General features: G+C 37.4%; 1 protein-coding gene across 1 annotated transcript in view; it reads right to left on the bottom strand.

Annotated features, from left to right (window-relative positions):
• ZCWPW2 (zinc finger CW-type and PWWP domain containing 2) overlaps positions 1 to 14,104 on the bottom strand; it is a gene marked incomplete at its 5' end in the record, with an annotated part of 99,115 nt that extends 85,011 nt beyond the window's left edge. Inside the window, one exon of the mRNA XM_056129501.1 lies at positions 13,788 to 14,104. Within this exon, the coding sequence (XP_055985476.1) occupies positions 13,788 to 14,104 (317 nt within the window). The remainder of the gene's footprint in view (positions 1 to 13,787) is intronic.
• Between the last annotated feature and the right edge of the window lie 2,131 nt (positions 14,105 to 16,235).

The raw sequence follows: 16,235 nt of genomic DNA, 5'->3' as shown, positions 1-16,235 counted from the left end.
CACTGGCTGCTGACCAAGTTGCTAAAAGTCCTCAGTACTAGAAATAAATGAATCCTATTCTAAAAATACATTTAACGAGTATTTTCTTTAAAGACATAAAACTCTAGAAGTTTCTTGATACATTATATTTTTTTTTCCATTTAACAGAAACATATATCAACTAAGTTTTAAACAGTTTACTAAGCTGTTGAGACTGATATACTGTTAAAAAAATACTCTCCAGAAAAACAGGAATGAAAAGCAGCAAATAAGCTTACAGTTTGTGACTAAGGAAAGTACAGTCAAAATGTGAGAATCAAGAAATCAAATATTCATATGTAATATGACCAAGCATTAAAAAATTATATATCAGTTTCTATTTCCATTTATAGCATTATAGAAAGATAACAAGGCTCAAATAGTGAGATCCACTCTCTAGTTCTATATATAAATCAAGTAGAGTTTATCTTTTAAATTTATATTGGAAATAAACATTTATAAAGATATCCACTTAAAAGATTTCTATAGACAGACAAATGACGAAGAATGAGTGGCAGTTCACTGAGGACTACATTATCAGATTCCACTTTCTAGAAATTGACAATTGGTCCCTCAAGTTGATTAACAATTGCTATAAAAGCCACTGAACTGTTACTGTTATATGGTATTTGATTTGAATAAAAAATTTAAGAAGCTCAAGCTTAGTACAAGCAAATTTATACCTCTCAGTTATTTTTAGTTGTGTTATTAAAGTGGTAGGGCAGTTGCCTTACAAGCGGCCAACATGGCTGACCCGAGTTCGATTCCTCCGCCCCTTTCGGAGAGCCCGGCAAGCTACCGAGAGTATCTCGCCTGCACGGCAGAGCCTGGCAAGCTCCCCGTGACATATTCAATATGCCAAACACAGTAACAACGAAGTCTCCAAGGGAGACGTTACTGGGCCTGCTCGAGCAAATCGATGAACAATGGGAGGACCGTGACTGTGATGGATGCCTGAAAAAAGGTGATGACATCAATATTTTGAAAATAGAAAGCTAGTGCAAGGAGAGAGGCCAGACAGGCTACATGAGGAGAAAAGTGAAGCACCTGAGACACCTGAGTGATTAAAGGTGGGACAGCTTTAAGCCATTCCAGAGTTAGTCTGATGTATAAAAATAAAAAAAGATTAATTTGGAATTAAAACTAACATGGAGCACATTCTTAAAGCTGGTTTTAGTTCTGTGGCTATTAATGATGAAATTGGTTTGTTAAAAAAAGTCTGTAACACTATGAACTGTGAAAGGTGAGAGAGATTGAAAAGATATATCCAATTCTATGGAAGATCTTGAGTATTTTTACATAAAATCAAAATATATCTATATTATAACAATGGGAGGACCGTGACCATGATTTATGGTGGTGTTTGTAGATTGTGTAATGCAAGATGTGAAACCTGGGTATCCCACATGCAAAGCATGGATTCCATCTCTTTGAACAATCTCCCTGGCCCAAGACTTTCAGTTTCTTTTGGTGCATCTCTTTTTTTTTTTTCTGATAGTGGTGTGGGGAATCAAACTCAGGGTCTTACAAATTTAAGTGTTCTGCTACTGAATGACATCTGTGGCCTCACAGTAATTTTAGAAAGAATTACTGCCAAACAGTATCAAATTATAAGTAGTATATGCGCTATATAAGCTATTCTATCTTAATGTTTCTAATATTTAAGATAAGAGAGAAATATTTTGCATCTATTATGTATCAGATGAGTGGCTACTTTTCTAACATTAATTCTAATACAATTTTTTTACATCAAATCTATCGGGCTCAAAATTATTCAACTGAAATTATTACTCTATAAAAATATATACAGTAGTAACTTTATTAGCTAATAAAATAAAGCTTTAGTTCATTATTTAAAGAATGTTACAGAAAATACTGTGTGCTTATTTAAAATGATTTATGAAATATATTATAAAATGTTGAAATAAATGTGGTACTTCAATATTTCTTTAGGCAGTACAGAGGAATTGTCTGACTCCTATATGTCCCTGATGAAATGGAATATACCGAACTGCAAGAAAAGCTGAGGAAAGGCAAAAGATACAGAAAATATCATTACATCTCTCCAGCTGCTGCATCCATCATCTTCTTTGATTTGCTGTGATTGAAGAAACTGGTGTCTATCTTTTACCCTCATTCTGATATCAATTTGAGTTCCAAACCATCAATGATGATTAAACATTGTGTGCTTCTAGAAACTAATTTTTCACTTTCATAAGGTAAAGGTAAAGGCCCTCCCGTTGATCGTCGATTTGCTCGAGCGCGCCCAGTAACGTCTCCATTGGAGACTTTGTTGTTACTGTGTCTGGCATATCGAATACTCTCGGTAGCTTGCCGGGCTCTCCGAGAGGGGCGGAGGAATCGAACTCAGGTCGGCCATGTTGGTCGCGTGTAAGGCGAACGCCCTACCCTCTGTGCTATCACTCCAGCATATTTATGAGGAATTCTGAAGTGCTTCCTAGGGCCTTAAATATGGAGAAGCAGAGTAAGAACAGAGAGCCCAATAGCAGGGGACCAAAATTACAAAGAAAGTGTAAAATCAGTATTAGAATCTGTGGGTGGTAGGAAGTTAATAGTGAATACAAGGTCAAATATATGCTAGGTGTTAGAATCCATTGGTGAGGAAAAGGAAAATTTTGCCAAACAAGTAATTTCAAGGACTGCAAATATATCATGAATAAATTGATACACATTTCTTAATCAGGAAAAGAATAAGATAACTACTGGTTTCAATATAAGTTGAAACTTAAGAATAGTTTCAACTCTCATGTATTTATACCCAATAAAAAAGGTATGATTGTTATTTGTACGTTTAAAAAGAGATCAAATTATACTTGGATCTCATTCATAACCCAGGAGGAAAAAAATGCATGAGTTTCAATCATCATCAACAACTGACTGCTATATGTTCCAAGAAATCTCTACTGGAACTAACTGCAGGGTGATAAAAAAAAGAGGATGTTTCCCACCACATAAAAGGACATAGCAGAAATATCAATTTATAAATTTGTAAAATCTCTGTCGCACTGTAGTACTGTCCTCTCGTTGTTCATCAATTTGCTCGAGCAGGCCCAGTAACGTCTCCATCATGAGACTTGTTGTTACTGTGTTTGGCATATTGAATCTCAATTTTATAAATCTCAATTTATAAAAACATCAACTTAGAAACCTCAAAATATAAGTATTGATGTGCTCTTAAAGTAATTTTTAAATGAACTATTTGGAATACAACACATATTTTCTATAATTTACTTTCATATTCATAAGAAAGCTTTGTAAATGCCTGGAGAATAAGTCTAGTTTTTATTTGATAATGATTCTATCAATATTAAATGATATATATACCATAATATTTTACTTCAAATTTCTGTGAGCTAACAATACAATGTTATTTGGTTTATTTTAAAAAGTCAAAGTTGCTTAAACACTGTTCTTTTCTTGCTGGTATAATCTGCTATCTCTATCTTGAGCAGGCACAATTAAGTGGCTCTACATATACTTTGATAAGTATATAAGGTATTATCTCACAATGTAGATGTAAGTATAACTTTTACTTTGATTTTCCATGGACTTTTCCAATAGAAAAAGATAATTTTCTAGTCTCCTAACAATTTTGCTTCACATTATATAAAAATCAAATAGGTATTTTAATTTCTGAGTCAGTTCTTTTAACCTTTTTTAGAGTGTCAACTTTTCTGAAAAAACAAATATAATTCTGAGATGTTAGAGAGACAAAGTTCTGAACCTTAAAATCTGGGAGTAAGTCTAACAAAAATCGACCCAGATGATGGTACATAACCATCTTGCATCCAAATGATTGAAATTTCCATCTGAAACTTCAATATTTATAATACTACTAAATAAAGAACTGATGTTTGACTGTTTTCAATAATTCTAGATTTATATTCTACAAATACAATTATCATTGCCATCTTTCTATATGTTCATACCACTGAATACACAGCATTACTAGATTTAAGTTTCTCAGTCTGTACATTAACTTTGTGCTCATATATACTTAGTTCCTAAAGAGTAATATTTGGGACTACCTAGCAAGTGCATACTTCTCTAAAAATAAGCAATAAGGTAGAAACAACTGCCATTTTCAGGCATTTGATAGTCCTACTAATAGATTAGAAAAAAATTACAGGAGTTAAATATGATTCATTTGAATTCCAAGTTCTAACCTTGAATTACTAGCACATAATCGCAAAGATATTCCTAATAAGATTTCTAACATCAGTGGCAATGAACAAATCCATTCATAATCTCCATTAGAAGATAGGAACTTTCTACTTTCAAAATGTTACATGGGGGCTGAAGTGATAGTATATAAAGTACCTGCCTTACATGCAGCTGGCCTGGGTCCATCATGGCATCAAATATGGTCCCCTGAGACCCATCAGGGATGATCCCTGAGCATAGAAACAGGAGGAAGAGGAAGCCCTGAGCATCTCTGGGTATGACTCAACACAAAAACAAAAAGTTATATGAAACTATAAAAGCCTTACCAAGTAGTCTCAAAAAATGATTGTTCATATTCATGTAAAGTTTTTAATATATCTCTCTCTTCAGACCCTAAAAATTATCACCTAAAATTCAAATGGCCATACATCATACACACTATATAATAGCACATTTTATCCCTAGAAATATTTCAGTAACAAAAGATATATATCTCAGATAGATTTCCCAATTATAAAAAGAGTGGGTATATTAGTTTGCTAAGGCCATTTTAGGAAAAGAAGACTGGGTAGGTTGAATAACAGATATTTATTTTGTTATTGTCCTGGCGTCTATAAGTTAAAGGTCAATATATTAATAGGGATGAGTTTTCCTTTTTTTTCTTTTTTGGTTCTGGGCCACACCCAGTAGTGTTCAGGGTTTACTTTTATCTCTATACTCAAGGAACACTCCTGACAGGACTCTGGGGATCTTGGCCATGAGCAAGGCAAGCAACCTAACTGTTGTATACCTACTCCTCCTGCCCTAAGGGCTGTTTTTTCTTGAGGATTCTTTTTGCTTAGACATGGTTGCCTTACAGCTATGTACTCACACAGTATTTTTCTCTGAGCACAAATGTCTCTAATGTTTCATCATGTGTCCCAATTCTTAATGTATCTCAAAAGAACACCAGTTAGACTGAATTAAAGCTCACCTTAACAACCTTATTTTAATTTTAATTACATTATTAAATGTTCAGCTCCAAAATAAGGCACATTCGGAAGTTAGAGCTTCTTCTTATGATAACTGAGAGAATGCAATTCAGTCCATAACAATAGACAGCAGAGCAAGAGCACAAATCTAGATACTGACTTGAAGGCCTTGTGTATGCGTGTGTTAGACTGTATCAGAATAATTCATCACAGACTCTATGAAAAGAAACAATCATATTACTCACTGAAAATAGTTGAATATGAAAGAAAACAAGATAATATTAGAGTATTCCAGTTTTGAGAATGTTTTGTAGGAGAATAAAATGTAAAAGATTCTGGAAAAGCAGTAATGGTTTTAAAGTTTCACAATCTCCTGGAATTCCTCAGAAGTATAGGTAAAGCAACTTTAATAGTAAATCTACAATTTGATGTATAGCATATTTAAAGTATTAAGTAACAAGCTATCCACACACAAAAATAAGAGGTTGCAGGAATAAGTCACTGAGACTTAAGAGAGCCACATGTAATTAACATGTCACTGAGGAACAGGATAAGAAGAGGAAGACAATCATAGGTTTGATGGGTATGTGAAAAGAGAGTCTCAAAATTGCAACTGTGGATGTGGCTCAATGGCAAAGCACGTACCTTGTATGCATAAGACCTGGGTTCAATTCCTGGCACCAAAAGAAAAAAATTAAAAGTTAATACTGGAAGTACAATGAGTCAAACTAGACATAGCCAAAATTGTGTGGGGAAGTGCAACAAAATCAGAAGGTATTGAATGATATGTTCCCAATGAATACCTTAAAACTAATCAAAGGAGCTCTTTTCCAGACAAAAACTTAAAATGATGAGAAATTTCTAAGAGTAAAATGCAAACTGAACAGGAAAGGATCAATAAGAAATTAGGAAAGAGAAGATACAAATAAAGTGGGAAGGTAACACCAAAGACAGGATCTATGAAAGAAAAAGCTGATATGCTAAAGCTAACATAAAATATCTGAAAAGAAACCTCATTAAAGAAGATTTATAGGAAATAAACACACATTTATTTATAGGAAATAAATCACATAAGATGATCTACCAGGTACATTATAAGGGAAATGTAAAGTAAAAATTAGTCACCACTACGATTCTTTGTTTTTTTCTAATCACACCTGGCAGTACTCAGGGCTAGCTCCTGGTTCTGTGGTCAGAGATCACTCTTAAAGGTAGTGAGGGGACCACAGGGGCATTGGAAATCAAAGTTGGGTTAGCCTTGTCCAAGGCAAGCACCTTACCTGCTGCTTATCTCTCAAGCCCTCAACATCATACTAATGGCTAGTGAGGTAGAGCAGGAAAGGGAATACCTAAAAACTGTACTTCATATTCAATTTTTCTAAACCTAAACAATTTTAGGTTTAGAAAACTTAACTTCCAGGAAGTTAAGTTCATTATTAAAGTTAATCAAAAGTTAAAAATAATAAAAGTAAAATAGCTAAAGAAATCTCATAAAATAACTATATTTTGAAAAAACAACAGATAAGGACTAGTCATATATCTAGAAAAAACATTAAATATATTGTGGAGAGACAGTACAGAGGGTACTATTTTTCACATGGCAGACCCAAGACTGATCTTCAGTACCACATATGGTCCCCGCTAGCCCTTCAAGCTGTGATCCCACTGTGGAGTCAGGAACAGTAATCTCTGAATGCCAGTCGGTATGGCCCAAACCTAGTCTTAAAAAAAATAATAATTCTGTAAATTCCTTTTTTGAAAATACTAGATATAATTTTTTTATTCTACTAAGTATATGTGAAAATCCTGTGTAGGATATAGAGAATATAAGAAGATTCTGAAAGGTTGAGAAGATACACCATACAGGAAACTGGGGATGTGAAGAATGACATGACAGTGAGTAAATGAACTTTGTTTATGCCTCACATATCATTTACTGGGCAAAGAAAAGGCTCACTACACAGAAACACTAATAACTGTAAACAAGCATGAAGAAAGGGCCATCTAAAGCCTGCACTTTATAGCCAAAGGAACAGGTATCGAATTCAGGAAGATTTCAAACACTGATCATTTTATGTACTGCAGTAAAAGGGGGGTGCTTAGATCATCCTTGATACCAGTGTTTAGAGAAGAGACAGAGAAGGAAATAAATCAAGGTGGTGGGGGTGGGGAGGAGAGGATGAGAAGTAATGGGTGAACAGGCATCAGGGCTTCAGTTATACCAATGATATGAATGAGGGCAATAGCCATATATCCAAAACACAGACTCAACAAAACTGAAAGCATGACATCTAAACAGAACCACTGAACTTTATAATGTTCCTATCAAGTTGATAGGCACTGGTGGAGTGGGGGGTTGGGATATGGATGGAATCTGGCAACACTGGTGGAAGGAAGTTAACACTGGTGGAGGGAGTGGTGTTAATTATTGTATACCTAAAATCCAACTATCAGTAACTATGTACATCATGATTCTTTAATTTAAAAAAAAGCAAAAAATACTACAAAAGAATAAAAAAAAAAAACTAACCCCACTACCCACTAACCATTTTGTCCTAATAAAAAAACTGTGGAAAAAATAAAGTCTCTTATGTCCTTTTCTACCAGCAAAAGTTAAGTAATGAATTTGTATTTCAATTACATGGAAGTAATGAGCTCTAGCTCTTCTAGCTCTCAACTCAAATAATTGCAGAGAAGGTCTAGTGGGCAGCTGAGGTTTTCACTACCTTCCAGTGCTAAAAAGGTCCTCTTACCACAGTTATTGCAGGTAGTTAGCTGAGGAACGAGATAAGAAGATACTATACCCATCCCCCACTAAGCCAGGATACTGAGTAAGGAGCTAGAATTCTGATACCTGACTAGAGTAAAACTCCCGTATTTCGCCCCAGAAAGTCATCAGAAGTTGAACACTGAACCAGGATTTCCAATTCTATCTGGCAGTAACCAAAAGTTAACTCACACTGTGTAACTTCCAGGAATATAGCAGAAGTAGCCTGCTTAAAAAAAAAAAAAAGATTTAAATACGGCCAGAGAAATAGTAAGTACAAGGCTAGGGCACTTTCCTTGCATGTAGCTAACCCTGGTTCAATCCCCAACAACATATCTGGTCCCTCAAGCAGGGGATATCTCGGAGTAAAGAGACAGGAGTAAGCCCTGAGCATTGCCAGATGCGGCCCAAAACACAAAAACTCAGTATTTTAAAAATGAAAACAGCAAAGAAAAAATTTAAAGCAAACAAAACCCCAAAATAACCACGACTACCCATCAGAAATCACATCAGAATCCCAAAATGAAAAATCAAATCAATTTAAGAGAACAAAGTGCTTATAATTCTAAAAAGGAATTATGTCGCCACACTCCAGGACGCTTTCCGGACATCATAAGACACTAAATACCCGTCTTCTGGAATTGTCGTACCATATTTGATAGGGTTCAAATATGGTAACACCTACAAGGGTGATTAGAGGTCACCCCAAAAGCCTCTATACCTCTCGGAAAGACTGGCAAGCTACCGAGAGTATTCCGCCCGCACGGAAGAGCCTGGCAAGCTATCCGCTGTGTATTCGATATGCCAAAACCAGTAACTACAACTGGTCTCATTCACCTGACCCTGAAGGCTTCACCGACATGGCAGCACTGAGAAGGATGAGAAAGGAGAGGCTGACAAAATCTCAAGGCCGACCTAGGCTGCCACAACGAAGGAAGACAAAAATGATCGTCTGTACTTTCAATGCACGTACGCTAGCATCAGATGCATCCATCGAGGACCTGATGGTACAAGCGCGAATGATCAAGTACGACATCATTGGTCTGACCGAGACAAGAAGACACGAATCTCACCATGCCGTTTTCGACACTGGAGAAGAATTGTTCCTCGGAACATGCGATAAAAGAGGTGTTGGAGGCGTCGGTGTCCTTGTCAACACAAACTTGGCCAAGAGCATTGATTCATTTGAATGCCTAACAACCCGAATCGGACGTTTACATTTGAATAGATGTGGCTCACTGCCTGCAGTTTCTATCTTCGTTGTCTACGCACCAACATCTCATTATGATGAAAGAGAAATCGAGAAGTTCTACATGGAGCTAGAGAAGTTCTATAAAGAAGACCACACCTTCTACAAGATCATTGTGGGTGATTTTAATGCCAAGATAGGACCGAGAAGATCAGCTGAAGAACTTCACATCGGGACCCATGGCCTAGAATGGAACGAACAGGGTGAGAGACTGTCAGAGTTCATCATGTCGACCAAGACCATCCATGGTAACTCACAGTTCCAGAAGGCAGAATCTAAACGATGGACGTGGGAGTCTCCCGGTGGACGATTCCACAACGAAATAGACCACATCATATTCAATCGACGGTTTTGCCTGACTGATGTCGCTGTTGTCCCAAAATTTCGAACGGGATCGGACCACCGTCTCCTTCGTGCAAAATTCTACTTCACAGAGCGGGGAGAAAGGGCTGCAAAGTTCAAAAAGAGAACTCCCAGAACGACCACCAACTGGGAACTCTTTGGTACTATTGCGGCAACATGGGAAGATGCCATTGTTGACAACATTGACGAGGAATACGATCGACTGGTTCAGCACCTCCATGAATGTGCGAGGAACGCCAAGAGAGAGATAGCCACAAAAAGTCGCCTATCTTCGAAAACTCTTGAGCTAATTCGCCAGCGTGGTTTGGCGCATGCCTCAGGCAACCGCAAGCTAACGTCCGAGCTTGCAAAGCAGTGCAGAGATGCGATCAAGGAAGACCTCAAAGAGAGAAGAGCAGAAGTACTGGTAGATGCGGCAGAAGCCGGGAAAAGTATTCGTAACGCCCGCCTGTCCTTCGCCAACTATAAGACCAAGATGACTGCCCTCCGACGTCCTGATGGATCCATCACATCCTCCAGAACAGCAATGGAGAAGATTATCCATGACTTCTACTCAAATCTCTTCGATAGCCATGTCCACTTGCCGACATACCAAATTCCACAGGATGGGTATGTCGTTCCCAACGTTCTCCCTTCTGAAATCCGACACGCCATTTCGTCAGTAAAGAAACAAACAGCACCCGGCCCAGACAAGGTCAGACCTGAACACCTGAAGAACCTGCCGTCAGTACTCATCAATACACTGGCTCGGCTCTTCACTCGCTACCTGTCTGAATGCAAGGTTCCATCTCAATGGAAAACCAGCAGGACCGTACTACTGTTCAAGAAGGGAGACATCCATGACATTGGCAACTATCGCCCGATCTGCCTATTGTCTGTCATCTACAAGTTGTTCACTCGAGTCATCCTGAATAGGATTGGCAGAACACTAGATGAAGGACAACCATGTGAGCAAGCAGGGTTCCGCAAAGGATTCAGCACCATCGACCATATCCACACGATAACCAAACTCATTGAGGTTTCTCGGGAGTTCAAGATGCCGCTCTGCTTAACGTTCATTGATTTAAAGAAGGCCTTTGATTCTGTTGAGATGGAAGCGGTCATTGAAGCCCTAGCCAATCAGGGCATTCAAGCCCAATACATCAGGATCCTCCGTGAGCTGTATTGCGGATTCACTACCAGGATCTCACCATTCTACAAAGAAGTGATCGTTGATGTCAAGAGAGGGGTGCGGCAGGGTGATACCATTTCACCAAAACTCTTCAGTGCCACCCTCGAGAACATCATGCGACGACTGGAATGGGAAAGAATGGGAGTGAAGATAGATGGTCGGCAACTACACCACCTCCGCTTTGCTGATGACATTGTTTTAATAACACCAAACATCAGCCAAGCGGCACAAATGCTGGCCGACTTTGACCGTGAGTGTGGAAAGGTAGGACTACAGCTGAATCTTACGAAGACAATGTTTATGAGAAACAGCCTTGTTCCTGATGCCCCATTCGCTCTCAATGGAACGACCATCTCCGAATGCAACAGCTATGTGTACCTAGGTCGAGAGGTCAACATGACAAATGACCTGGCACCCGAGCTGCGCAGGAGGAAGAGAGCGGCTTGGAACGCCTTCAAGAACGTCGAAGAAATAGCTAAGAGGACGAAGAACCTCCGGCTCCGGGCACATCTCTTTGATTCCACTGTTCTTCCTGCATTAACATATGCCTCAGAGACCTGGGCCCTACGCAAACAAGATGAGAACGCCATTCAGGTCTCCCAAAGAAGAATAGAAAGAGCTATGCTTGGAATATCACATTTCACTCAAATGAGAGAACGAATCCGGAGTTCTGACATCCGTCGACGATCAAGGATCAGGGACGCTGTCTCATTTGCCAAGGTGTCGAAAATCAGATGGGCTGGTCACGTAATGAGATTTAAAGACGACCGTTGGACTAGAGCTGTTACTGATTGGATTCCACGGGATGTCAAGAGACCGCGTGGCCGCCCACCTACCAGATGGTCAGACTTCTTTGTCAAGGTCATGAACGATCGGTTTGAGGCCCTCCATGTTCCCGGAGCGAAGAGATGCCATTGGGCTACACTAGCACGCGACAGGGACAAATGGAGACTTTACTGGCGCCCGCTCGAGCAAATCGACGACTAACGGGAAGTTAAGTGATTAAGTGATTAAGTGAAGCTATAACCTGATATTATATGCCACAGTTTTAAAAATCAACCCATAATGGAAAATACTAAAATATATTATGGTAAATATAAACAAATTTGAAGAATTAAAAAAAAACTTTTAGACATCTAGAAAACAACAGGATACATATTCTTCTGATGATCGGCCAAACTCACCCTGGAGGGGGGTGGGTGAATCCCTCCACTTGCCCAAACAGAGCCCTGGCAGCTGAAAACCTCCAAAACCCAGTGGCTGCCATGCTCATGTCCAGATTCCACAGTTTAAGGTAAGCCTCATCCATGAATGAATCTGTTGAAAAACTTAGGTATGTAGATTTTGTGACAAAAATCACCAGTCCGCTATGGAGTCAGCGATGGGTGACTTCCTCTCATCCCTCTGTTCTTTCGGGAGCCTGGCAGTCATGTCCATGAACCGCCTCCAATACCAAATAGCTGAATAAGCTCAAATAAATCTCAAAAGAGATCAGTGAGCTGCAGAGATGCTTCCAGACTCTAAAATCATCATCCAGTTAAAAATTTAATGCCAGTTTTATCACTCCATTTAAATTTTAGAATTCCTGGAGTGACATCTCTTACTCTGCATCTGATACTTTTCTACTGATATCCCAGGAGTAGCATACTCCATTGGATGGTTGTAAAGTAGAAGACAACCAATATCGATTAAGAAAATATTAACACACAAGGCTTAACCTGTAACAACAGGATAGTAATATGCGGGTAGGGCGTTCGCCTTACAAGCGGCCAACATGGCCAACCCGAGTTCGATTCCTCCGCCCCTCTCGGAGAGCCCGGCAAGCTACCGAGAGTATTCGATATGCCAGACACAGTAACAACAAAGTCTCCAATGGAGACGTTACTGGGCCCGCTCGAGCAAATATCTTATACAAGAGCTTAATTATTCTGGGGCGAGATACAATGATCTTCATACCCTTCCTTCTAATGAAATCTTTTTGGATCATTTTTAGCGAATCAATCATAACAACTATACAAAAATAAATCATCTTGGGCTTGCTCTTGGGGCAGGTTTGGGTGGTGGTTGGGAAAATAGGAAATAACGGTGGTAGGAAGGTGTAATGGTGGTGGGATTGGTGCTGGAATATTGGATGTAATAAATCACTGTGAACAATTTTATAAAAATTAAATTAAATTAAAAAAATAAAAAATGATAGGCCATGCTGGCTATAAATATAAGAATCGAGAAGTTGCATAGAGCTGAAAGGGTTGGAGCATGTGCTTTGCACACAGCAAGCCCCAAATTCCGAGTCTAGCACCATATGCCCTGCCGTTTCAGTACTGGTCAGTTCAGTAATCACTGTGACTCAGACAGCACCACAAAGCCAGGCCAAGCACTGAACAGTCAAGTCTCCCATAGTCAGGTTAAGTATCACTGAGAGTGGCTTCTAGGTCCCTTGAGACCTGCTTGGAAGGTCTCTCTCCCACGAAGTGATTCAGTTATAAGGAGAATGGGTAAATTAGTTTAAAGAGGTTAACTTCATTTTGAAAGATAAAGTTGAATGTTTAGTGGTAAACAAAACATAGCATATGCAGGCACTGATTTTTTAGTTATTTTAAATGATACATGACTAAAAAATACAATTTAAATATATAATTTAAGTATATTTGAAAAATTTCAATGAAATCAACTAAAATATAATTAAATAGGAACTTCTTGACATAAGATTTTTAACTGGATAATACATAAAGCCTCCTAATAACTTATTTTCAAGAAGTTCCAAAGAAAACTGTAAAATATTTCAACCTGGATGATAATAAAATATAACACATCAAAATTTGTGAGATGTAATTAAATAAGTCCTTACAGACTAAAATATAGCTTCAACATCTTATGTCAGAAAGAATAAAGATTTCAATCACACAAATTTATAAGAAAGAAAAAAAAGCACAAAACTTAATGAAGTAATAAAAAGAACAATGAAAAATTAATAAATAGGAAAATGTTGTTTCTTGAAAAGATTTTTAAAAATTCAGTAATTTAGAATTTTAATAATTCATTATATAATAAAGAAAGTTTTACCTTGGCCAATTCCGTAAATTTACCAAAACCAGGCTTCCAAGAGGGAGCTGTGAATAGACAAACTTTAACCCACTTTGATGAAGTTGAGATTCCTCTGGAAATTCTTCTTCAGAAACAGAGCACTTACTATATCTTGAATCAGTGTTCATAAAGCAGTACCATGGTTCATTGTGATCAATTCTGGCTGCATCTTCACTTGACAATGATCTCCACTTCAAACAGTTTTCATTTTCACACTGAACCCACACTTGGTTTACATCCATGTTGTTTTCCACCAAAGAACTTATTGAAATATTACAATTTTCAACTATTAAGTATCATCCAATGTTTCCTTTTACATAAATGCAATTAATCTGCAAAACAAAGTTTGTGAAAACTAATGAGTAAGCATTCAAAGGTAGGAGAGAAAATTCAACCCAACACGTGAGAAATAAGGCCAAGAAGATAGTTTAAGTGATAGGATATATGCCTATCATATGCAAGATCCTTAATTTAACTCCAAACACCTCTTACCAGTCATGCCCAGCACTACTAGGAGTATCACTGAGCACCAAGTTGGGTGTGGCTTACACACACATCTGAGAAATTATTTTTTAGTTCCCTCATTCCTCTCCTTTCTACACTATCATAACTATAGTTGTTATTTATATTTTACGCCTATTTATAAACAGAGGAAAAATAGAAGCATCAATAACCCCAAGGTTAAAATGCTTCAAAATTAAAATGAGAGCATAAGAGAAGAGGTGAAGTACAAAGCAATCAGGTATCCTGATTTTTTTGATCATAGTAACAGTTAAAACTTATTGAAAAGTTTATTATGATATTATTTTAAAACCTCAGGTAAATAGTTATATAGTCTTTCTATATAAGTTTTTAGAATGTCTAATTTTAGAATGAAAAATGAAGCAAAGGAAAAGAATATGTTAGCTAGCTCAGAGATCGTAAATGACAAATATGTCTCTTGAGATCCTAATTTCCTATCTCTTGGATAAACAACTGGAGGTAAACTAATGGATCATGAGGCAGTTGTATCTTTAACTTTTTGAGGAAATCACTATACCACTGTTTTCTATAGCAGCTATATTATTTTCCGTTCCCTGTTTTCTTTGTTGGGAGGACAGCACCAGCAAGAGCTTGACAAGTTTGTTTAAAAGATACCTAGCTGGTTTTGTTTTTGTTTTGTTTTTTGGTGTGTGTGTGTGTGTGTGTGTGTGTGTGTGTGTGTGTGTGTGTAAGAGATCTTGTGAATGTCAGAATCTCTTGGCTTTTTAAACCAGGGTATGTGACAAGCAATACCTTAAGTAACAGCATAAAAGTTGGGGAGCTAGATTGTATGAACCAAATATTTTGCTATACAGGGCTAAGTTGGGAATTCAGAGTCTTCTTCTAAGTAAGGTGATAGACCAAGGGCATGAATGTGTCTCAGCTACCTTTCCTGTTTCAATACTGGTATTTTCTAAATCACTTAATGTAATCTATACAAATCATTCAATTGGTTTTTGTATTTTTCTCTTAGAGAACTGTATGCTATATTCAGTACTTCTTTGGAAGGAAGGAAAGTCTGGAGACTTCTATTCCTCCGTCATGCTGACATCTTTTGCACTTTTCTTACTTTTATATAAACTCCAAGAAAATATCATTTGACCTCTTTATCTTAATGCAGCTTTGACGATTGACATACACACACACACACACACACACACACACACACACACACACACACATATATATCTGGTCATCAAAAATGAAAGAAATTATTTCTTCAAGGGTTTCCTCTACATGTATGTTCCAGGATATTATTATACAAACTTCACAGGCCCTCAGAGTGAGGTATGAGAAAAGTAGCAGGAGGAGACCGTGACATTAGGTACTAGATGAAGATTACAAATACAAAAATCAAATAAAGAGAGAGCTGTGAAAATTTTTAAGTCTAAAGTAAGTACAGGGAAACTGAACAATTAAGTTGGAAGTAAAGAGTTGGAATACAACCTTTAAAAATTAGACTAACCATTCAAATTCCTATTGATTTTTATTTAAAATGAAATAGGGCTTATTAATATTTAATGCTAAACTGATACTAGAATAGTCACATAGAATACAAAAAAAGCAGATCAAATGTTCAAAATGGCTGTAAGATATCCTACTAGGATGGATAAAGATACAACTAAGGCTGTTTCACATAGTTTTTTTCAATTATTCATTTACTTTTTCTATATTATAATGTATTTAACTAATTAAATAGGCTAGAAATCATATTATCTAGGTTAAACTGTTTCTCATAAAATGGTGGTACTTTAGAGAAACACTATGTTGGAGAGAATAATACTACGCAAATAAGAGACAGAAAAGCAGAAAATGATTATTATCTGTCACTCAGCTGCTTAGAATTTTATTCATTTTGCAACCACAGAGCTGCTATAAAGAAAGTTCTCTTAAATTTATGGCACC

The sequence above is a fragment of the Sorex fumeus genome, unplaced genomic scaffold (genome assembly GCF_029834395.1).
Source record: "Sorex fumeus unplaced genomic scaffold, SorFum_2.1 ptg000072l, whole genome shotgun sequence".
In the NCBI taxonomy this organism is placed as follows: Eukaryota; Metazoa; Chordata; class Mammalia; order Eulipotyphla; family Soricidae; genus Sorex; species Sorex fumeus.
The sequence above is the reverse complement of the archived record's forward strand: the minus strand, read 5'-3'. Positions and strand labels throughout refer to the sequence as shown.